General features: G+C 34.0%; 2 protein-coding genes and 2 non-coding genes across 8 annotated transcripts; 2 read left to right on the top strand and 2 right to left on the bottom strand.

Annotated features, from left to right (window-relative positions):
* On the bottom strand, positions 1-22,961 carry LOC126750359 (ejaculatory bulb-specific protein 3-like). 2 transcript variants are annotated; one of them, XM_050459940.1, is made up of 3 exons: positions 22,784-22,961; positions 378-573; positions 1-326 (listed from the first exon to the last, which is right to left on the bottom strand). In XM_050459940.1, exons 1-3 carry the CDS (start codon positions 22,787-22,789, stop codon positions 109-111), a joined length of 420 nt encoding a protein of 139 aa, XP_050315897.1. In that variant the 5' UTR covers positions 22,790-22,961; the 3' UTR covers positions 1-108. The 2 variants fall into 2 exon arrangements, with proteins under 2 accessions (XP_050315897.1, XP_050315896.1); XM_050459939.1 differs by lacking the exon at positions 22,784-22,961 and adding an exon at positions 8,891-8,959.
* Positions 15,784-15,855, top strand: Trnap-agg (transfer RNA proline (anticodon AGG)). Its single transcript has one exon. It is a non-coding gene; the product is annotated as a tRNA-Pro (tRNA).
* Positions 16,168-16,240, bottom strand: Trnav-uac (transfer RNA valine (anticodon UAC)). The gene has a single exon. It is a non-coding gene; the product is annotated as a tRNA-Val (tRNA).
* Positions 16,797-21,233, top strand: LOC126750357 (uncharacterized). 4 transcript variants are annotated; one of them, XM_050459937.1, is made up of 5 exons: positions 16,797-17,074; positions 17,181-17,611; positions 17,707-19,515; positions 19,605-19,824; positions 19,905-21,233. In XM_050459937.1, exons 3-5 carry the CDS (start codon positions 19,216-19,218, stop codon positions 20,567-20,569), a joined length of 1,185 nt encoding a protein of 394 aa, XP_050315894.1. In that variant the 5' UTR covers positions 16,797-17,074; positions 17,181-17,611; positions 17,707-19,215; the 3' UTR covers positions 20,570-21,233. The 4 variants fall into 4 exon arrangements, with proteins under 4 accessions (XP_050315894.1, XP_050315895.1, XP_050315893.1 ...); XM_050459938.1 differs by having other exon boundaries at positions 16,797-17,331; positions 17,475-17,611; XM_050459936.1 differs by having other exon boundaries at positions 16,797-17,331; positions 17,390-17,611.
* Positions 22,962-24,511: the final 1,550 nt, after the last annotated feature.

The following is a 24,511-nucleotide window of genomic DNA, read 5'->3' as shown; positions in this document are numbered from 1 at the left end:
TAGATTAAATAAATATTTAATTTACTAAAACGATAATATATATAAGCGACAACAAATATGTCTATTTTCCAATTGTATCTTTATTCAATTGTATAACATTTTATCCTTCTATACCTCAGTTGGCTCGACTGGTTCTGCAGATACCTCAATTTTCTTACTGTCAAGATACCGTTGCTTATAGGTCCCTGTAGGGTCATATTTATCCTGCAAAGGATTCCAATATTCAGGTTTGTTATCGATAAGAAAGCGCATCATTATTTCTGAGCCTTGTCGTTGCTTTTCGCTGCATTTGCTGCAATCCGTTTCAATTGCATCTGGCATGTTTTCTAAAACAATTTATTATTTTATAAACATTTTTACTAAACAAAAAAACTTACTCTTGAGCTCTAGTCCATCTGGTGTGCATGGTCCTTTCTCCAACAGGCAAAAAACATAATTCTTAAGTAGCCGTTCATTGTGTATAACGTCATTTATGTCAATGTTATCATATTTTGTCGTATAGGTGTTTTTTTCTGCAATTTCTGCTATGGATAGTCCGAAGCAAATAAGCAAGGGGAATAGCACATTCTGCACCTAAATAGATAGTAATTTTTACAAATTAGTTATCTTTGTATAATTTAATATATACCTAGAAAATATTCTTCTGCGAAATTCAAATAATAAAATTTATAACTTTGTTAAAATACTAATCTGTATTTCTCATATTAATGAATTTCCGACTATTACATTACATAGCTTAAGAGAAATCTCGGCTATATTCATATACGAAGACATTTTCAAATACTCCAAGGATAATTCCTTCAACAATGTATTATCAAGCTGACTATGATGGTAATCTCACACCTTTACAAATGCACGAGAAAATGGTTACTCTATTTCGAATCTTCGAATTATTTACTTACTAGTCACGATTTTGTCCTAATTTTACTAGTGCAAAATGATGCTTATTTCTAAATAAAATTCTAAGAACCATCAGCGACACCTATTTATTAATCTGAAATTTATATTCATTATTTATTTATTATCAGAGGTACCCCTTAAGTGTTTATCTTAAAAAAATGTTATGTGTTGACTTGGTATAATCACAATTTACAAGACGCAAGGTACATACTAATGCCATTCCTCTGTTCCTTTAATTGGTGATATAATGTATGACCAATTAGAAGTATGACAGAGGTATGAGAAAGTGTTTGTACTGTTTTGCCCATATTTTGTAGTTAAGTTTTGTTTGTTAATTAAATAAGTTTATTTAGGGTTCTAATTAAGTTTAGTTTATTATTTTTACTTATAGTGTCTAGTTTTTAGTAGTTATCTTCCTTAAGGGTCCTATTTGGGCTCCAATTTAAGTTATTTGGATTTTATTATTATAAATCCTTGAAATTTAAATTTTCTAGAACTTGTATACTTGCTTGCTTTGACTGTCAGTATAGCAGTCAAGGCCATGGCTCCTTTAAACGGTTCCTTGACAATCAATTTTGCTGTTTACCTTGGAAACAATTAGACGACAGTCAACGGAATTCATGTAAAAGTTTTGATGTTTTCAATAAAAAGAATGTTCGCGACATAAAAGAGTATTCCTAAAGTAAGAAAAGACTATGTTCCTAAATACGTTCGTTATAATATTGTAACGAAATTCGGGAACACACTTTTATTGTCAACTCGCCTTGACTGTCGTTTAATTGTTTCCAAGGAAAAAACTGACTAAACAATTAAAACTGAATGAATTGTCACGAAGCGCGTCCTTTTTAAAACCCGATGGAACAGTTTCGAAATATTTAGAATTATCTTCATTGTTTTAGCCCAAAGAGACCAATAATTTTAAGAGAATACTGACAGTCAAAGCAAGCATGTATACAAATTCTAGAAACTTAGAACTACAGAGATTTACAATAATATAACCTAAATAACCTAAATTGGGGCCAAAATGGGGCTCTCGAACAAGATGAACTACTTAAAACCTAAACACTATAGATAAAAATAATAAACCAAACGTAAGTAGAACCCTAAAGAAACCCTACGAATCACCTTTAACTACAGAATACTAATAAAATTGTACATAAACTAGGAGAATAATTAACGTAGGTATTTACATTTTCATAATACTGCTCTCCTCTCAAGTTTGATCGTCCCGATCAAACATGGGACTACCTGAGTCATGATAGGGCGCTAGCCGGACGATGTTTACAATTTTCATCTTCGTTGTCGGATGTCGCTGGATACAGTACACCACGTCGTTGATTCTGGTGACCACATTGAATGGACCTTCCCAATCCTTCTGGAGCTTTGGTGACTTGCCCTTCATCCTCCGTGGATTGAATAACCAGACTTTATCCCCAGGATTAAAACCGGTAGAATTTGCCTTTATGTCATAACGCGATTTCATTCTGTTACTTTCTAGATGAAGTTTATCCCGTGCTTGTTCGTGAACAATTTGTAAACGCTCTTGTAAATGGTCGACGTACTCCTCAAGGGTTTCAGATTTATGAGGTCTTCCAGTAATAATGTCGAAAGGTAAACGAAGTTCATCACCGTAGACAACTTTTGCCGGGCTTTTTCCAGTTGACTTGTGGATAGAAGAACGATATGCCAATAGGAATGGTTGTATACAGGTATCCCAGTCGGTTTGCTTAGAGTTTACCACCATCCTCAAATAGGTTTCCAATGTGCGGTTAAATCTTTCAACCATTCCATCAGACTGAGGGTGTAGTGGGGTTGTACGGGTCTTATTGATTCCCAGCAACTGGCATACTTGTATGAATATTTGTGACTCAAAGTTCCTTCCTTGGTCTGAATGTATCTCTCTGGGTACACCAAATTGACAAATCCAGTTTTGATTCAGCTACTGTCGTTGCTTCTTGGTTTGGAATCGGATAAACCTCGGGGTCACTTACTAAAGTAATCCATAGCAACAAGAGCATATCGATTTCCGGAGCTACTAGTAGGAAAGGGTCCTGCTACGTCTATGGCAATTCCTTCAAAGGGTGCACCAACAAGATACTGCATCATCTTTTCTCTTGTCCGGGTTCTTGGGCCCTTGCTTGACGAACACTGCTTACACTGTCGGCACCAGCGTTCAACATCTTGATGACTGTTCAGTCAGTAAAACCGTTCTCTAACTTTTGCCAAGGTCTTACTAACTCCAAAATGTCCTCCGCCGACACCGCCATGAACAGCTTCAAGAACTTCCGGAATCCGTTTTCGAGGAAGGACTGTCAGATATGTCTTTTCTTTTCCATCTACACTCTCCCAGACTCTTTTTAACAATCCATCTTTTATAACCAATGAATTCCATTGAGACCAATAAGCTTTTAGTTCTGGAGATTTGTCAGAAATATCTTTCCATTCTGGTTTTGAAATTTCTCGAGATTTCAGTTCGTAAATAAGACCAAATACTGAGTCATCACACTGATCTTGGATTAAACTAGCTATATCCCACTCTTTAGAACTGTGAAGGCCAATACCATTACAAGTAAATATCTCTGAATGCTGTTTTGATTCCTTTTTAAAACAATGTTGACATGTTTCAATACAGGGTCTTCTCGATAAAGCATCGGCATTTTGGTGATATTCGCCTTTCCTATGTTCTATTGTAAAGTCATACTCTTCTAATCGTTGAAGCCACCTTGCTATTTGTCCTTCGGGGTTTTTAAACTGACTTGACTCGGGGTTTTTAAACTGACTTGAAACAGCCAATTCAATGAAGCATGGTCAGTTCTAAGGATAAATCGTTGACCATACAAATATTTATGGAAATGTTAAATAGCTTTTACTGCTGCGAATAGCTCTCGTCTGGTGACACAATAGTTTCTTTCTGGTTTTGATAACGTTTTACTGAAATAAGCTATCACTTGCTCGCCATCTTCATATTTTTGTGATTGAACGGCCCCAATTCCAACATTACTTGCATCGGTATCCAAAATAAAAGTTTGTCCAGGAATCGGATATGTTAAAATCGGAGATGTGCATAGTGCTCTTTTTAACCGTTGAAATGCTTCTTCACAGTCTGTTGACCAACTAAATACCATTTTGTCCTCCGTGAGCTTATGTAGAGGCTTTGCAAGATTAGCGAAATTTCTTACAAATCTTCTGTAATAGGTACAAAGGCCCAGAAAGCTTCTTAACTGGTGTTTGTCAGTGGGTTGTGGCCAATTTTCGATTGCCTCTACTTTATCTGGATCAGTCTTGACACCTTTTTCTGATATTACATGGCCAAGGTATCGAACTTCTTTTTGAAATAAGCAACATTTTTTAGGACTTAGCTTCAGGTTGGCCTCTCGCAGTTTAACAAATACCTCTTGAATATTCTTTAAATGATCTTCAAATGTTTTTCCCAGTATGATGACGTCATCCAGATAAACTAAACATGATTCCCAAGTCATTCCACGTAAAACTGTTTCCATAAGTCTCTCAAAGATAGCTGGAGCATTGCAGAGTCCAAAGGGCATTACTGTAAACTGCCAAAGTCTTGTTCCAGTCGAGAATGCGGTCTTTTCCTTATCTTCTGGGTGCATCTTTACCTGCCAGTATCCACTCTTTAGATCGAGTGTTGAGAACCATTGTGAACCTGATAGCGTGTCCAGGGTGTCGTCAATTCTTGGTAGAGGATAACTGTCTTTCTTGGTAATGTCATTCAGTCGCCGATAGTCTACACAAAATCTAGTGGATCCATCATTTTTCTTCACTAGCACAACTGGAGATCTCCAAGGACTCTGAGAAGGTTCTATCACTCCTTGTGTCCTCATTTCTTGAAGCATTGAGGAAACTTCTCCCTGTTTAGCAACGAAATTCTTCGAGGTGCTTGTTTAATCGGAGCATTGTCTCCAGTGTTAATTCGATGCTGCACCAAATCAGTTCTTCCCAGGTCATTATCGTGCAAGGAAAACACATCTTGATTTTCTTCAGGAAGACGTCGCAATTTGCTACACTGGTCTATGGTTAAATTGGCAGAAGATTCTTCAAATAGGTTTTGTAAACATACATGAAAAGGTCTGTTTGAATAACGACTTCTATCAGCATTTTTCATGACTGCCACTACTTCAGAGCATACGCCAATGTTCTCTCCTTGTTTCAGGTGTTGATCATATCCTTTTAAATTTACCATTCGAGTCAAAACAGTAGATTTCTTCTGCGTAGATAACGTCTTGGCTGGAAAAATTCCTTGACCATATAGTTTGCAGTTTTCCATGGGCTCAATCAAAACAGTTTCTCCCTCTTTTCCTCCAGTTGTAGCATTAACCACCACCTCTGAATTTGCTGGTATGGTAATATCCTTGAACAACTTAACGACTCTGGTATTTACTTTATCTTCGTATAGGTGGTGCATAAAAATCTCTTCATTTCTCGTCGTCAATATCCGGTTATATACATCCATTTTAAACTGCTGAGCATTCATAACATCTAATCCTAATATGACATAATCCATGATTTCTGCCACTAGTACTGGCTGTTGGAATGTTGTTAAGCCAATGGTGACTGTAGCTTCATGCAATCCAAGAATCGGGATCCTTTTTCCATTTGCAGACTCCAGAATTAAATTGGGTGGTGCTGAAAGCTGAAGTGTGCTACGATGTTTGGTTTCACGATAGTATGACTTGATCCTGTATCCACTACCATCTCACATTCACGGCCGCATATTTTTCCCGGTACTACCAAGCTCTCTCCAGGATGTGGCAGCCGGTTTAGTCTTATACGTGGGGCTTGGTAGCACCCAGCCAGCTTGCGCCTCATAAAACTGATTAGTTGGAGTTTTTCCTGGTTCCTTGGATCTCTTAAAGGCTTGGGGCATTGACGTTTAAGGTGCCCCTCCTCATTGCAATTCCAGCATTGCAATGGTCTTTTAGGTTTCCTCGCTAATAATGATTCAGTCTTCTTTAGGCGGTCTTCGAGATCATTTTCCGAAGTTCTGATTTGTCTTATTCGTGTCTGCCTTCTAGTTGCTTGAAAAGCTGCCTCATACTCTAGTCCATGGGCCAAAGCTTCTGATATACTTTTATGATGAGCCATCCTTAGAGCGTGGTTAGTATCTGGATCTCGAACTCCGTCAATAAAACAATTTATAGAAATTTGTTCTCGAAACTCTGTTGGGGCTGAAGGGTAAGCCAGATTTACTAATCGAGCAACATCGGCCTCAAACTGTTGGAGTCCTTCCTCGGGTTGTTGTCTTCTAGATTTCAATTGAGCCTGGTATACTTGTTGTAGATGTGCTTCACCGTATCTCATCTCTAAGGTACGCACCAGTACGTCGAAATTGAGCTGATTCTCAGATGGCACCATTCTTAATATTTCTGTAGCTTCTCCTCTAAGGCTTAGCTTAAGATTGATTGCCTTTTATTCGTTATCCCAGCGATTTCCCCTTGCAGCGGCCTCAAATTGATTCAAATAGGTACTCCATGCTTCTTTGCCGTCGAATTTTTGTGGCTTTACTTTCATCATTATTTGCATTCCAGAATCGGGATGGAAAGGAGTCCGTTTTACTTTCATCTCTAGTTCTTGGATTTTTTTTTGTACTTGCCCCAATTCTTCTTCTACCATTGCTTCAAAGTTAGTCATTAATTGTTTCTGACTCTTCTCCAGATCTTCTTTAAGTTGTAAAACTCGTTCCTCCCGCTCCTTTTTAAGATTATCTTTTAAATTAAGTAAGTCATCTTTCATGGTTCGAATCAGGTCTTCATTTTTTTTCTTTAGGTCATCTTTCATGGTCCTTATTAGGTCTTCATTTTCCCTCTTCAGGTCAGATTTAATTATCTTTAGTAGATCTTCCTGTTTCTTGTCTCGCTCGTCTTGTTCTTTCCTTTGTTTGCCGTCTCGTTCGTCTTGTTCTTCCTTCTGTTTACGGTCTCGTTCTTCTTGTTCTTCCTTCCGTTTACGGTCTCGTTCTTCTTGTTCTACTTTTTGCTCGTCAAACTTCCTTAATAGCAGCTCCATCAATTTCTCGGTCTCCATCTTGGCCTGACTTCTTGTTATAGGCATCCACTAAAATGAGCTTCCAAATATCCTTTACTTCTGATACCAATTGTAACGAAATTCGGGAACACACTTTTATTGTCAACGTCAAAAACACTAATCTAACTCGCCTTGACTGTCGTTTAATTGTTTCCAAGGTAAAAACTGACTAGACAATTAAAACTGAATGAATTGCCACGAAGCGCGTCCTTTTTAAAACCCGATGGAACAGTTTCAAAATATTTAGAATTATCTTCATTGTTTTAGCCCAAAGAGACCAATAATTTTAGGAGAATACTGACAGTCAAAGCAAGCAAGTATATAAATTCTAGAAAATTAGAACTACAGGGATTTACAATAATATAACCTAAATAACCTAAATTGGGGCCAAAATGGGGCTCTCGAACAAGATGAACTACTTAAAAACTAAACACTACAGATAAAAATAATAAACCAAACGTAAGTAGAACCCTAAAGAAACCCTACGAATCAACTTTAACTACAGAATACTAATAAAATTGTACAAAAACTAGGAGAATAATTAACGTATTTACATTTTCATAATAATATTTTTAATATTTTTTACCAAGCTTTATATAATATGGTTCATATTTGAATAATATCATGTATTAATCATACCTAAGAATAATTCTATATTATAATTATTTATATAGGAACTGTTTATTCATAATCCTACATACGTTGTTAATTTTTGGGTGCATTTTTACCTGCCAGTATCCACTTTTCAGATCGAGCATTAAAAGCCATTGTGAACCTCATAGCATGTCTAGGGTGTAGCCAATTCTTGATAAGAGATAACTGTCTTTCTTGCTAAAGTCATTTGATCGCCGAGTCACCCGTCTAACATCTGTATTCAAATTTTCACAACAAAAATATTAAAATGTCGAGCAAGTAATAACTTATTTCGGTAAAACGCTATCAAAGGAAGCCAGAAAGAAACTATTGTGCGACGAGACGAGAGCTACTGACTATTTTCATAAATATTTATTTATTTAATAATTCATCCTTAAGACTGATCATGGTTCTCTGAAATGGTTGTTTCAGTTCAAAAACCCTGAAGGACAAATGGCAGGCTTCAACGATTACGAAAGCATATATCACCAAAACTGCAATGCTTTATGCAGAAGACTTTGTAGTGAAACAAGTCAACATTGTCTTATAAAGGAATCCAAACAAGATTCATAGATATTTGCTTGTCATCGTATTGGTTTTTACGAGTGGGAACCATTCCTATTGGTATATCATTCTTCTATCCACGAGTCTACTGGAAAAAGCTCGGAAAAAGTTTTTTTATGATAAACTTCGTTTACCTTTGGACATTATTCCTAGGGACAACAACAAAACGCTGAAACCCTTAAGGAGAACCCTGAAAGAGCTTGAATGAACTGTCAGTATTCTCTTGAAATTATTGGTCTTCATCGGCTAAAAAATTTTAGAATATTGTAAACATTTCTATATTCAATGTTCCATGGTTCTATAAACGGGACCGCGTTTCGAGACGTTTTAATTAGTTTTGTTGTTTATCTTGGAAAGAATTAAATTACAGTACAGTTACAAATATGTTACGTTAAATTTTTAGATGATTAGAATATTAGAATTTTGGACAGATTTCACTATATGAATATCCTAATATATTATGTGTGGTTCTAATATAGTCCAATATCTTATCGTTAAGCGATAATTTTTCATTTAGTAGGTTTTGGCCGGCAACGTCTCACGATATAACACCTCTCGTTTCCTTTTTAAACGGGTGTCTAAAAAAAAGTAGGTATGTAGTTGGGACAATACGCTTGTAAAGCTGTTACCCCTATTTGGTATAAAAATAATTTCTAAAGCCAAGCTATTTCCTCTAGATATGGTTACGTATTTATTCTCTAAATAGCCTAACATTTCTATTCAGGACGAAAGATGACAAAATGAAACTTACCAGGATCATGACTGAAATTGAACAAAATAAGAAGGAACTCCAGAAAATCCCTGAAGAGAAAATTGATAGCTAAAAAAACTTCAATAAATGAAACAATAGCAAAAAACGGCTTTAATTTAACTCACACGGACAAAACATCTGCTCCTGGTAATGCTGAGGTATACACGAAGTTGTCGACCAACAACAACGGTACTCAACTGCAGTTTAGCAAACCAGCCAATGCAGTGTAGTAAACCACAAATTACTCTAACCCAGATGAAAAAGACCAGTTTAACGTGAATCGCCTTCGTGACCTCGAAAAAGTGTACCGCATGGATGCTGAGAATCGTTCTTAGTTGAAGTCAATAAGCATACCCTGTATTCGCGTAATTTATGTTATTGTACAAGATTATTTATATATAAACTTACGAATAAATCAAAATAAAAGAGCCCGGTCTATATGAACGTAGATGGAATAATGCAAATTCTCGTACTTAATATGGGATCACCTGAAATTTTGATGTTCTTTTACTTAATTATAGGATGGACATGATAAATGCATGAGTCTTTCAGAAATTATAGTAAGCAAATAGAAAAAATGGTAACTTGAGGACTTTATTTAATACGGAGACCAAAAAGAGTCCCAATTTAACATTTTTTCAATTTGCCTGCTATAGTTTCCAAAAGAACTACATTTTCCATTAATTTTAGCGCTCGTTATAATAAGCGAAATTAAAATTTGGCACCATAATCAAAATCTAAATTTCCCGCTATTATGTCGTCACAAGCTTTTTTTTCTGTTTTGTTCCTCGACATTTAGCGGGCGTAATATTCAGTCGGTGGTTCACTCTTCTATTGGCTTTTATGGAAGTTTTCTATCTAAGAAGTATTAATCTAGGGGATTTGACTTTGATGAACTCAGGTAACTGTATTACTCATAGTAACATGTCGTAAAATATTTGTCTGTTGTAAGCTTTACATACATCAGTGTATAACGCACAGAGAATCGAAATCTCAAAATGTTTATTATGCTTTATATTGCACAATCAAAATTAAAGCCTTATTTCAATAAAAATAAGATATAAATGAAAGTTTTAATAAATTCATTGTACTTCCACGAAGTCGTGGATCGGCGGCTTAGGATATGTTTATTATAAAAATAATCACAGGAGATGATAAATGGATTATTAATTACTAAATTACTCACCCTTTGGATTTCCCGGCGCCACAAGTTTTAAATATAAATTTTTATTTTTGACATAACATGCATAATGTCTATTTATAAGTAATTAATTACACCAAATTATGATAAGAGGTAGAAATGACAAAAAAATTCATCAAAATAATGCAACTAGTATGTCAAAGTATCTTCCTTTAACGTTGTAACGATCTTAACTGCCACGAATATACCAGCTGTTCTCCCTCAATCGAGACTTATTTCGATGGGACACGCTCAGGAGCTCAGGAATCTTCCGGAACAATAGTCTAGCTGGCATATCAGGAGCCTCGCCGCAAGAGGGTCAATTTAAAGTTTTTCTAGTAGTGTGAACGTGTGTAATAAATCAGTTGACTATTTTTGTGCATCAAGTATTATAATTCACACCTAAAGGAACAGTAACAACGCGACACCAATGTAGCGTGGTGTCGCGTATCATGGGGTGTGAAATAGACATTAGTCAACTAGGCAAAAGAGAATTATGCTAAGTTGGACGAAAAGATTTTGGAAAACGATCTCATTTTAAAAAATGAGCAGGGAGAAAAGCTTAAAGAAAATTTTGCCAAGTCAAAAAAAAAATTAGAAAAATAAAAATTAAAAAATCAAGATGGGATCCAGAAAACAGAAAGGCAAAATTGAACGTTAACTTTTTCGTAAAGGTGCCCTATAGACTTTCAGCAGTGGACAACAAGAACAAAGTGTATGCCAATATACAATCTATTGGTCTGATCGCCTCAAAGGATCTTAATCTGATAGTACTATATTATGCAACATTTATCCGCCTCATTTTGAAGCGGCTGCAGAAGCAATCGATTTGCCATCTAGGGAGAAGATGGCTTACCTTAAATTGACCTTGGTGATACCGCTGGCATCCTGCAAAAGATGTTCCCCGAAGAGCAAAAGTGTACGATCCGTTGATGAGGCATTTAGAAATGCGTTATGGTCAGTCACACCTGGAAAATGTCTACTACACGCATTTGAAAAATCGATACCAGAACTTAATAAAGAGAATAAAGTTCTTGCAAGAATTTAAAGCTAATATTGCATGAGTGGTTCAACTGTCATAAAAACGATCATGGAACGTTTAGCAACTAACGAACGAAGTATTCCTGAATGGAATCCATGATGATGAAATGAGGCAGGCGTTACTACGAGCACATGAACCTAAGCTAGTACATTCAATAAACCTTTAAGATCAGCCTCACACTGAAATTGTTCGGACTCTTAGAACTATGAGACAAGTAAAGATTGGATGGTGCAACTGCAATGTAAGATAGCGAATTCATATTCCAAGGTGCTATATCTAAGAATATGAACATCATTAAAGTGTATGTAAAGGACCCAACAAAACAAAACGCTCTGCTACAACTGTGGGGACATTTTACATAAAGCTGAAAACTGTGAAAACGTGGTAACTGCTAGAACTGTGATCACTTAAGACACAGGACAGGAGCAACTAAGTGTGAGGTGTTCAAAAAGTTTCTAGAAAAAGCCAGGGATAATCAATGTCATAAATTAAACTGCTAAACGTCCGTTTTTGATCAGCTGAGTCTAAGCGGATCAAAAACGAAAAACTAAAAAAATTGCGGTTCCGCAAGGGAGTATCGACAGAAGAACGAATGCCTTTAATCTTATGTTTAAAATGGCCAAAGAATATAAACAGATCTAATCATTATGACAGAACCCACCCTCAGTAAGATCATCCATGATCAATGAATTATGGATGATAAACAAGACGTAGCAATTAAATCTACAAATGTTACAATCTTAAGTCATGAAGGCAGTGATATTTTTGTCTGAGCCGAGTTTGACTGGTAAGATTTTGACAATACATTTTAAAATGTACGGCTGCTTTATATTTTCATATATTGAATTCGTTTAAATTGAAGGAATTTCTTGAAAGAGGCATACTAATTGGAGGCCATGTTAATGCAAGGGCATTAAAATGGCCTCTATGAAGCTCTATTGAGGAAAAAAGAGGAGAGTTCCTAGCAGAATGACTGGCGGAGGATGCATCTCATAATTTAAAGTCAGGGTGACGTTCCAACTTTTGTAAGGGAGAGCAGCGAATATCGACCTTACATTCAGCACCAAAATCACAGCCAACAATATATTGAACTGGGAAGTCATCGAGAAGGAAAACATCAGCTATCATCAACATTTTATGTACAAAGTCAAATAAGCTGTGTGGAAAACAAGAATCCACAAAAAGGGGAGAAAGGGCTTGCGATTTAAAAAATAAGACATAAACCTAATGTTCACAGATCTCCAGATAATTTGAAAACAGAAGCAATCGTTTAAAAGTGACGATAAATTTACCACAATTGTATCAAACCCCTGCAACGTTGCCTTGTCTAAAAAACGGAAGAAAGAAAACCACAGTGTACCGATGGGCACCAAAAGTAGCAGAGGCCAGAAACAGTGTATACTTAGCAAAAGAATTATGACCAGGGAAAACAAGGGCATTGAAAAATGAGATACGGGAAAAAACTACTGCTGATACGTGCTGACAGAATAGAAATATTTTAAAGAGAGTTAGAGAAGATGAAAAAAAGTTGCTTGGAAGAAAACTGTTTAAAGAAGTCAATAGTAATATATGGGGTGAAGAGTATCGTACTGTAACCTGTAAATTTGCTAAATAAAAAGAAACTCGATGTAGATAAAGGACTTTTTCCAGAGCTTCAGATAGGAACAAGTTGTAGAAGAAATAACTGGTACACTAGACCATAACACAATACTCGCAAAAATGTTTGCTTGCATCTCCGTCGATTTGGAAGAAAAAGTGCCTATTTACAAGAGATGTGTAAATAACTGAAGAAGATGAGCTTAACGTTGTGCTAACGGTCCAAGATAATCCAAAAGCCACAAAATAATTTATCGCTATCTACCTTGCATAAAGTAATGAAAAAAGCAAAGTTCCACCCTTACAAATTTTATAAAATATTCTTACTTCAAGAGCTATCGGAAGATGATTTTAATCGCCGAAATGAAGTTTGTGAACAAATACAGCAGTTATGTAATGATAATAATAATTTTGTAAAACGGGTAATATTTTCCGACGAAGCAACGTTTACTCTAAACGGCCATGTGAACAAACAGAATTGTCGATTCTGGGCGACCGAAAACCCTCATTGGTTCACAGAATGTCATACACAACACCCTCAAAAAGTCAATGTGTGGTGCGGTATAGTGAGATTAGAAGCAAGATTTAAAAGAACAAATACGCCAGGAATTCGGCCTTGGTATTGTCAGGTTGTTAACGGTGCTCAATTCCTACATTTAATTTAGATAGGTATTTGTTTAATTTTACATTTTATCATCATTTTTCGTTCAAAATTGCTTATGTAACCACTATTCATTTGTATCATTTCCTTTGTAAAAAAATGCGTTCTTTAAAAAATATTGGTTTCCAGTTAAAAAATACATTGATGACGTCATTCCTTTTTTTGAGTCACCGTGTATATTTCATTTCCACGTAGAAAAACTCTAAACCAAATATTAAAATCGAAGGGTTCGGGCATTTTTGTCAGAAACGATGCATCTTATTTTTATTGAATTTATCCGCTACTTTACGGATGGACTGTACACAGTGCGAACGTAAAGGTTGGAATAAATTAATTTAAAATTCAGGGGTATGTTCAAAAAAAAAAACGCTCGGACATGTCGATTTTTATTTTTAACTGCGGGTTTTCTTACTATAATTTTATGTATACAGGGTGGCCCAAAAATAAGTTACGGTCATCAACGTAATTTTTTTAAATGTAAACACCTATTTTTTATTTTAGATTTAGGTTCTACACCAAATTCTAAGTACATTTCATGTACCATGTCCTATACCTAAACTCGACCGTTGATGATTGAACACAATAAAAGGCTATTTTGGGAAGAGTTATTTATATCAAGCAACCTATCAGTTATTGTTTGGTTATTTACATTTGTAGTTGGTGTTTTTGATTGTTAACTTGTCACAATTTGTTGACATCAAATAATTTTGAGTGAATTTAGTTTGATTTAGATGCCTAAGCAAAGTTTTGCTTGTGTTAAGTTTATCAAAAGGTAAAATTAAAATTTCAAAAAATGGTACGTCTTAGTGAGCGAGAGCGAATAGAGATTTTGATGATGATTGGTTATGGAAACAGGATGCGCACTCAGATGGAAGTCTGTGAAATTTATCATGCCAAGTATCCTAATAGGCCACGTATATCTCAAAGTACTGTCAGTAAAATAGAACAGAAATATCGGGATTTGGGTCATGTCAGGGATAATTATACGAAAGGTCGGTCAAGTATATTAACTAAATGTTTTGCTGGCAGTTGAGGAAGATTGCCATAAAACGACTCGCAATATTGCGAGAAATATAGAAATAGAAATATAGAAAATCAGATATCCCAGACATCCGTCGTTAAGTATTTAGGTATAAATAAATGGCACCCTTACAAAGTTCAATTGGTTCATGAACTAAATGAAGATGACCCAGATAGGCGTTTAGAATTTTGTGAGAGACTTATGGACTTGTGCCATGCTAATCCACAATTTTCAAAAAAAATTGTATTTTCTGATGAGGCAACGTTTTGTCTTCATGGTAGTGTAAACCGGCAAAACTGCCGATATTGGGCTACTGAAAATCCGCACTGGATGATGGAGTGCCACAGCCAAGTCCCTCAAAAAGTAAATGTTTGGGCGGGGGTGATTGAAAACAGGGTTATAGGGCCCTTTTTCTTTGAAGGATACTTGAATGGTGAGAGGTATTTAGAGTTTTTAGAAAATGGCTTGGTTCCATGCCTTGCCACTTTATACCCCGATCCAGAAAACCCGGATATATTAGATAATTCCTTATGGTATCAGCAAGATGGAGCTCCAGCCCATTACACTCGTCCCGTGCGCCAGTACCTGGATACCGTTTTCCCTGGACGTTGGATTGGTCGGAGGGGTGCAATTGAATGGCCGGCCAGATCGCCGGATCTGACTCCTTTAGATTTTTTTTTTGTGGGGGTATCTTAAGTCCAAAGTTTATGCTAATCGGCCAAACAACATTGAAGACTTAAAAATTAGAATAACGGAAGAAATAAGATTTATAGAAGCTTCTGTTATCGATAACGTTTTACAAGAATTTCAGCATCGACTGGGATATTGCCAAGAGGTTCGTGGCAGCCATTTTCAACACCTAATAAATTAATTAAAATATTTTTATGTATTCTTGCTTGATATAAATAACTCTTCCAAAAATAGCCTTTTATTGTGTTCAATCGTCAACGGTCGAGTTTAGGTATAGGACATGGTACATGAAATGTACTTAGAATTTGATGTAGAACCTAAATTTAAAATAAAAAATAGGTGTTTACATTTAAAAAAATTACGTTGATGACCGTAACTTATTTTTGGGCCACCCTGTATACATAAAATTATAGTAAGAAAACCCGCAGTTAAAAATAAAAATCGACATGTCCGAGCGTTTTTTTTAACATACCCCTGAATTTTAAATGAATTTATTCCAACCTTTACATTCGCACTGTATAGAAAATCCTAAACTAAGTGCGGGGGAAAAGGTATAAAACTTACATGAAGTATGTATATAGCTATACAATTATATAAGCTTCTCACTATTTGATTCTTTTGTGAAAATCTAAATAATTATAATTTTTCAAAGATAGTTAGCTGTCAGTTCAGTATTATTACTTTATTTCAAAATTGCTTACATGGCTCGTTGGTCTAGGGGTATGATTTCCGCTTAGGGTGCGGGAGGTCCCGGGTTCAAATCCCGGACGAGCCCAGAAACTTTTTATTTTTCTTTTCTGAGTAAATTAAGTTTGTATGTTCACTTTTTTTTATTAATTATTCTTAAATATTATTTTTTTATTAATTTCAAGTTATTTATGATAAATTTGTCTGCTTATTTATATTCTGAGATTGTATAGATTACTCATATTCAATTACTGGAAGGCAATGGAAAGCAAACAAAGAAGGCAAAATTCAATTAAGTTGTTAAATTTAAAATCCCATACATGGATAAAATTTTAAAAAAAACTCAATAATTATTTTATTTAAAAGCATTTACTTTTTTCTGTTACAAAAATAAAAAGAGTGGTTCCGCCCGGGATCGAACCGGGGACCTTCTGCGTGTAAAGCAGACGTGATAACCGCTACACTACGGAACCTGTGTAGAGCAATTTGAATCAGACGGTATTTATTAGCATTTAAGATTTTTAAAAATTTCATATCAAAATCACAGGGTTTCCATCTATAACCTGACACATTCTAACTGCTTATAAGTCGAGAAGGGAAAATGACAACAATGTGCGGTTTTCACAGAACTTCATCAATATTTTTTAAGTTTTTTTTGACAGTGTTGCCAAGTTTCAAAATTTACCTGAAATAGGAGGAAAAAAATTGATGATTTTCAAAGGCCGATTTCTCAAAAATTTTAAATGTAACACCCTGTACTTTTTAATTTCACATGAAAGCCTGTTAAATTCCCTTTCCGAAAATGTATAAATTGTCTTAAATTCATTATTTTTTTTTTACAGAGCCAATTTTAGTAAATGACACCTTTTTGAAAATTTTCCTACAATAAATACCTATTAAATAACATTCTCGGATCAAGTGACAACAATAACAATTGTAGCTTGTCAAGGAGGCCGTGAGTTGCACAATTTGTTTTGTGGGCTTCAACTACTGTCAAATCTTTATAACGTCATTCGTTGGGCAGTCCCAATAATTTGATTTCTATATGTATTTTTGCATTTTTTAAAGATTTTCAGAGGTTTAAATATGTTTACCACCCGGGAAAAGGCACGTTGCGTGTTATTATTTAGTGGATGCAAATCAGTTACGCAGACGAGAAGAGAATTTAGGCTGATTTTTGAAAGGCCCCACCTTCACGCAATTATATATTTCATTGGGTATGCCAATTTTCCCAAGAGGGAACAGTTAAAAGAAAAGTTAGAACAAACCTAAATGCACAAGATAATCTGTTGGATGATATTTTGCTGGTAAAAGAAGTGTTGTCCTTAAACAATAACCAAATATCTATTAGGAAGATAGCTCAAACGGCAAATCGTCACCCTAATATTACAAGGTTGTATGTAACATTTCCAGGGAAATTTGGTTTGTAATATCACAAAGTTCCATGTGGTGAGCCCTACACTATAATTTTGGAAATAAATTTAAAGCTCACATAAAACTCTGGTAATATAAGGAAAACCAAAGGTGTATACCTAAAATTATGACAAATGGATATATCATAGTTGTAAGTTAAACATAGAACCTTAGAATATAAATGTTTAATAAAATAATAAATATTACAGGGTTCTATGTACTAACATAGAACCCTGCAAATGTAGGCTTATGTTGCTTTGTTTATAATTCATTTTAAAACGTTTATCGGAGCAGAGCAAGTGTTTGTTGAGAAGTTTATTTAAAAATATGGCATTAAGTGAGACTGATATTAGTGATGGCTACGGTTATGATTCTGACCAAGACAAGGAATATACATTACCTGAAAAATCAAAGAAGAAAAAAGAAGGCAGGTAATATTTTTAAAATTTTTATTTTACCTATATAAGCTTAGGTTTTTGAATTTTTAATCTACTTTTTTTACTTTTTCACTTTTTATTGATTTTAGAATTAAAATTCGTGGTCGTTATATTAACATTCCAACCCGATCCAGTAGCAGTGAAAGCGAATGTGAAGAGTCAGACTTAGAAAGCCATTTAACTAGGTATATAAGTTATCATATTATTTTTTGGTTCTTAACTTATTGTTATGTTATATGTATATTACTTTAACCATTTTAAATTTTCTGTATAGTCAAGGAAAACGCAATAATGTAGATTTATGTTTTGTTTTAGAAACAATCCTGGCTGCTCTACTAGCTCGTATAAGGCTTCTAATTCTGCAATGCAATTTAAAGTAAACAGCAAATTTGAGATTAAAAAATCTTCTCATCCGTCTTCTGTTCAGCTGCAAACAAATTTTAATAGGCAAAAAATTGTTATTGTTTTATTTGGTTTTTTAAAACGATTTTTTTACAAGATATTAGCAAATTTTAAATTATTTCCAACAAAGTTTTAAATTCTTGTTTTAGAAATGTTTCCGGTTGTTCCACTACGTTAACGCTAAACACCTCAAAACAAAAAGTGCCCTCAGTAGAAGATGATAATATTGAAGACCCTGAAACAGAATATTATAATTCTCATAACGCAGCAACCTCACATGATACTACGGATTCTAAAGAAGATAATTTGATAAATGAGACAAATAAAAAGTTAACACGCAAAAGACAAAAAAATACATCCGAATGGGCATGCAATATAAGAAAAACTTAATTTGATCGGGGCCTTGAACATATTTCTTCGCGAAAAAAGGTCGTTCCCGCCAGGGAGATTAAAAACAAAAAAGATTGTTTACAAAAATGCTTATTTAAATGGTCTCGAATAATAAGCGATGAACAACGAAAGGAGATTTTTAAAAATTATTAGCTGCTTTCAGCTGTTGAAAAAAAGAACTATATTTTAAACACTACTAAAGTTGATAACATGGAAAACATTCTGCAATAATTTTAACATTGCTTTAGCGCAAATTATTTAATTATGATCATGCTAAAGCGATACATAGGCAATTACCGGAAAATGTTTATCAATCACCGAATATGTATTCTAGGAAAATTTTCAAAAAGGTGTTATTTACTAAAATTGGCTCTGTAAAAAAAAAATTATGAATTTAAGACAATTTATACATTTTTGGAAAGGGGATTTAACAGGCTTTCATGTGAAATTAAAAAGTACAGGGTGTTACATTTTAAATTTTTGAGAAATCGGCCTTTGAAAATCATCAATTTTTTCCTCCTATTTCAGGTAAATTTTGAAACTTGGCAACACTTTTGTTTAGTGCGTGGTAGTTCCGGGATGTAGCTGTGTGGTTTCGTTGCGATCATTTTTTGCATTTTATTTTGGTGGTTACATACTGAAAAACTGAAATGTTCCTGTGTTTGCACTAGTATTTTTTTAAAATTGAATTAGCGGTTTATAGTTTTTCGCGAAATCAAAAATGTAATTTTCAGGTCCTTTTTATTGGCATAAAAAACAAATATTGTACAATTTGCCAACTCTCAAAAAATCAAGGACACAATCAGATGCCTAAAAGGCATAAATGCTTTAAAAACTTTGAAGGTTCTTCAACGAGCATGGAAGGCGATATTTTAAAAGAAGGATTTCTCCATAGTTTAGAGCAACATGGATTAATCTACCATAAATTAATAGCTGACGGAGACTGCAATTCTCTGAAAAAAATGTTAGATGCTCATCCATATAAAAATGTCATTGTGAAAAAAATTGAGTGCAGAAATCATCTTCTACGAAATTACTCCCGGAAAATTCGGGATTTAGGTAAAGACGTCAATGCTGGGCCTTTAGTTCTTCGGAAGCAAATAAGTGTAAGTACTTACTATTCGTAGAAAAATTATTTTAGGAAAAATACGGAAAACCATATTTGTAGATTTATAAACGTTGTTTTTTTTTATAGAAAGAACAGCTAAGATTACGATATGCAGTTACAAAAACTATCGAACATAGAAAAAATGAGGGTGTTCCGATGTTAGAAAAAATAAAGTTGTTAAAACAAGACATAGACAATTCCATTAGCCACGTTTTTGGAGAACACAAACTTTGTGCAGAATTGGGATATTTCTGTCATGAGCAATATAAACCCAGTGGTAGCATATTATCAGACTTAAAAATGACAGGTAGGTTCTAAAAGACCAAAGTGTAAAGAATTACGGTTTATGACTGCCTTATAAATATTTATAATTTTTTGTTGTTTCAGACCTATATGACAAATTATATAGCTTTGTCAGCTATCTTTCAAGAAATAGCGTGAGTTTAATACAAGATGTTGACAATAATGTATCGGATCAATTTAACTCAATCATTGCAAAATTTATTGGCGGAAAACGCATTAATTATTGCCAACGAGGATCATATCAGGCTCGCTGTTTAGCTTCTGTAATTTCTCATAATACTAAAAAGCCTATATACACGATTAAAAAATTCCTTAATCATAAAAGCCCGATTGGCTTAGTTAAAAACAGGGAATTAAAGAAAAAATATATTAAACGGAAAAGATTATTCCAAACCAAAGAGAAGTCTGGACTTGATAGCAGTTACGGTGATCAATGTCAAAAGCCTGATCTAACACCTGAGGAGTTGCAAAAAGAAAAAGAAGATTTTCTAGCTAGTATTAAAAAAAATGCAGAAGAAATCAAATTAATTGAAGAGCTCAGAAAGAAACAGAGCCAATCTGATTTGTGGCACTTAGAGCGAAGAAAGCGTCTTACGGCATCAAATTACTATGCAATTTGCTCTAAATCTAGTGCCAGAAGCAACGGCGATACAAAAAAGCTCGTGGAACAACTTTGTACCCAAAAACAATTCATTCTGCTAGCATTGAGTGGGGCAAACAAAATGAAAAACGGGCAATCAATGTTTTAGAAACATTAATTGATGAGAAGATATTACTATGTGGCTTATTTGTAAGCGAAAATATTTCATTCTTGGCAGCGACTCCCGATGGCCTTATTGGGAAGAAGGGGATTGTTGAAATCAAATGCCCCTTTAGTGCTAAAAATCTCACTCCTGAAGATGCGATAATGCAAAGAAAAATATCATTTTGGAAGAAAAACGGAGAAATTAATAAAAACCACAAATGGTTTTACCAAATACAAGGCCAATTGTTGGTAACTGGGAGATCCTACTGCTGCTTTGCAGTTTGGACACCTTTGGGCATTAAGAAGGAAATTATTTAAAAAAACGATGTATTCTGCGAAAACATGAAAAAGAAATTAACTATATTCTATTCGATATGTTATTTACCTGAGCTTGTAGATCCTCGCAAAAATAGAAATATGCATGTTAGAAATATTTCCCTAAAAGAATATACGATCGCATAAGTTTTTTTTTATATGTAGCCAACTTTGTATATTTTGTAATAAATATCTTGTTTTGTTTGATTTATGTGTTATTGGTCTTTATTTTTATTATCATCACATTTTATAATTATACCAAATCGAAAAAATTTACCATAAAAACTCTTATTCAAAGTATCTATTTGAATTGGATATTAAAATAAGAAGAAGGTATAGCAATGGAGTCAAGCAAGTAGGTAGGTAGGTATGAAAAAAAATTGTGAACAGTCAAAGATAACATTGTATACCAGCTTATAGTTTTTATTTTTTTACCTAGATTAAAAGTCAAATATTTAAAAAAAGCACGATGTGGGTATTAATTTTGTAAGAATATAGATATCAAGGCAAGAATGTTGTTCTTCAAATGTTATTTTCTACCAAAATAAACAGAAAAGTATTGTTAGTGGTATCATTTAAAGCAATTTTCGAACCATTGTCACAAAAAAGGAAACAAAAAAATAAAAAATATACAAGGGCGAACCACCTAATTGCGATACACAGTAGATCGACACAAGCTATTAAATAGTGATTTTAACTAAAAAGCAAGTTCGCTTTCTCAATAAAATATAATAAAGTATCACATACAGGGTGACAATTTAAAAACTTGAAATGGCCATATATTAGGAACGAAAAACTGGAATAAAAAAACGCCCAAAAGAGTTTCTATAAAACGAAAGAGGAACAAAACAAGCATATTATCCCACCCTTATCTGCAACCCCTTGGACAGGGTGACATACACCCCTAAAATCTTAAATAGAAAGGGGAGTCGAGTGACATCAATTTCCTGAAATGTGGCTTTCTATGGTATCATTGGAAAGCATTTTTCAAAAGCTTCAAGATGATCTATTACTCGACTCCCCTTTCTATTTAAGATTTTAGGGGTGTATCTCACCCTGTCCAAGGGGTGCAGATAAGGGTGGGATAATATGCTTCTTTTTGTTCCCCCTTCGTGTTATAGAAACCGTTTTGAGCGTTTTTTTATTCCAGTTTTTCGTTCCTAATATAAATTGTCATTTCAAGTTTCTAAATTGTCACCCCGTATATTATTCCATTCCTAAATATTCCTAATCACTACAATAAGTTCCTTTTTTTCAAATCACTTCCTTTTTAAGAATTGCCAAATAGAGAATAAAACCCTTAAATTCGTATAATTTTTACCATCCAAGAAATTTGGAATTTAAGAGAGATGGTTTAACTTTTTTTTTTTTAAATTTGACTAGCCCTTAGACAAAGGTTTGGTCGATGTCTATAATTATGTTTAAACTTAATTTAAAATTTATAATTACTCTTAAATGGCGTTTGAATATCAACAATGTTTGATTAACAAAATTATATATTTCTAGGCATATCCTCAGATTTTCATATAATTACAGACATGTGTTGATCCTTTATCCATAAAATAAAAAAAAAATTGAGTCAAAAAGTCTAACGGTTTTCAAATTATACCCGGATTTCTAAACCCTTAAAATGATGTTTTCGCATGGCCGTGATGCGGAGCCTTAAAATGTGTCAGGTTATAGATAGGAGATTATTCAGGACACCCTGTACTTGAAACTACTTTTGTACTATTTTAAAGGTAGATTAAACCAATCGTTAGCGCTAATCGTGGTGAATTTAATATCTTAAATAAATATCGCTCTTTCACTGCAGACGTCTGCAATATGAAACACTCTAAGTCCAATTGACAAGTACAGATGGCGCCAAAGGACCTTAATCTGATCTAAATATTAAAGTACTTACCAGCATATTATTTACTTTGTGTAGGTAAACGAGCACAAAAAAAACTCAATAAATTGCCACTTAGTTTCTTTCCTTTTATATCTTGATAAATGATAATTTTACTAATTTTTCAAATCTAACTTACAATGTCAAATTGATTTCTTGCACGAGCTCACAAGGAAATGATTTGATTGTTCTAGGTAAACTAACAATTTCAAACGAAGAAAATTATATTTTTATTGGGTTATACAATAGCGAAGGTTCATGAGAACTTTTATTTATTATTGAAATGAAGCAAATTATGTTTATTTTAATAAAATATAATTGAAAGAGGTAGGTTCTTAGGCGGTTTTCGACAAGTTTATAAAATTTGCATATTTAATGTTTATGCGTACAGGGTGTCGCAGAATATGTGGGTAATCTGCTGAAATCATTTTTTGACGTAGAAGATTTTTTTTAGTTTTCACCACGTTTTTTACGCGGAAAACGCTTTCGAAAACCAAAAAATATATTTTTCAGTTAATATGAAGACTGTTTTTCGTGTCTTGTTGAAATTTAATAGGCCTGAGATTAAACGTTTTGACAAAAAAAAAACTGTATGCCTCCAATTTTTTCCAATTTTAATTTTTAGAACCCTGATTTGTTTAGTAAAATAATTAAGCGAAATAATAAAAGAAAACATAAGGTAAAGGTCTCAGCAATTAACACTTGGTTACTAGCAGCAGTTACATACAGCTTTGGAATACTCCCATTGATCTAGAAAGAATAAACAGATACGTAAGAGCGTTGATTGAAGAGGCAAGAAGATACGCATATTTACGGGCAAAAACGTGACCCAAAAAGCGCGCGGCGGGTAGATGGCGCCACGCTCAAACGCGCGCGGAAATCTTTTTGCCGTTTGTGTCTCATTATTGTTTAACGGAGCTCGCCAGCATCGTCTAAGGGAGTTTTTGCATGTTTGGCGTATTATTTTGTATTATTATTGTTTTGAATTATGTCAAATTCAAGCAAAATTAACGAGTGTGCTTATCGGGGATGTACTAATACTAGGAAGAGAAAAAACAATTCTCTTAATTTTTTGAAAATTCTTTTAGTTTTTTTAAATGGGAAACTGAAAAATACCAGCAAACGAGAGAAAAACAAACTTCTAAGAAGCCGCATAGCAAAAAACGTATCGTATCTAATCAATGATTGAAAATTAAATCTTGCCTCTTCAGTCAATGTTTAAACAAATAAAATAAAAAATATTGACAAAGATTGTTTAAATAATCTTTATATGTAAATACTTTTACTACCATTTATTTATGATTATTTCATTATGTAAAATTTTCTGCTAAAAATATATACGAGCCCCGTCTTATTTCAGTTGGCCCGCTTAGTAAAAAATGAATTTATTATTCTTTTATCGAATCTTTATTCCACAATATTACAATACCAAAAAGTATCTCATATAAACATTATGTGTTATCTCTAAAATTAGATTTTGGTTGATTGATAAATTTTTGATTCATATTTTAAACAATAGAAATAAATTTCTTGTTTCTATTTTTTGTTTTATTTTAACTCTTTAGGCATATACAAGGGTTCTATTCATTAGGTCCGAAATATATAATAGTTTTAATCAGGGGTAGTATCAGAACTTAATAAACCCCATGCCTCAAAGAATTGCGCCTGTTTTAAAAAATAAATATATGTTCAATATAAATGAGTTTACTTTCCCATTTTGTTGTGTTTATAGAGTAAGTAAAG

Source organism: Anthonomus grandis, chromosome 2 (assembly GCF_022605725.1).
Source record: "Anthonomus grandis grandis chromosome 2, icAntGran1.3, whole genome shotgun sequence".
Lineage (NCBI taxonomy): Eukaryota > Metazoa > Arthropoda > Insecta > Coleoptera > Curculionidae > Anthonomus > Anthonomus grandis.
Note: the sequence above shows the minus strand (reverse complement) of the source record. Positions and strands in the feature narration are given on the sequence as shown.

Excerpts from the sequence above, each read along its gene's own strand:
- LOC126750359 (XM_050459939.1), bottom strand. Across the intron at positions 327-377 it reads AGATGGACTAGAGCTCAAGA|AAAACATGCCAGATGCAATT; the intron begins GTAAGTTTTTTT and ends AAATTGTTTTAG.
- LOC126750357 (XM_050459937.1), top strand. The coding sequence starts at position 19,216 with ATGCCTAAAAGGCATAAATGCTTTAAAAACTTTGAAGGTTCTTCAACG. Across the intron at positions 19,516-19,604 it reads TTCTTCGGAAGCAAATAAGT|AAAGAACAGCTAAGATTACG; the intron begins GTAAGTACTTAC and ends TTTTTTTTATAG. Across the intron at positions 19,825-19,904 it reads ATCAGACTTAAAAATGACAG|ACCTATATGACAAATTATAT; the intron begins GTAGGTTCTAAA and ends TTGTTGTTTCAG.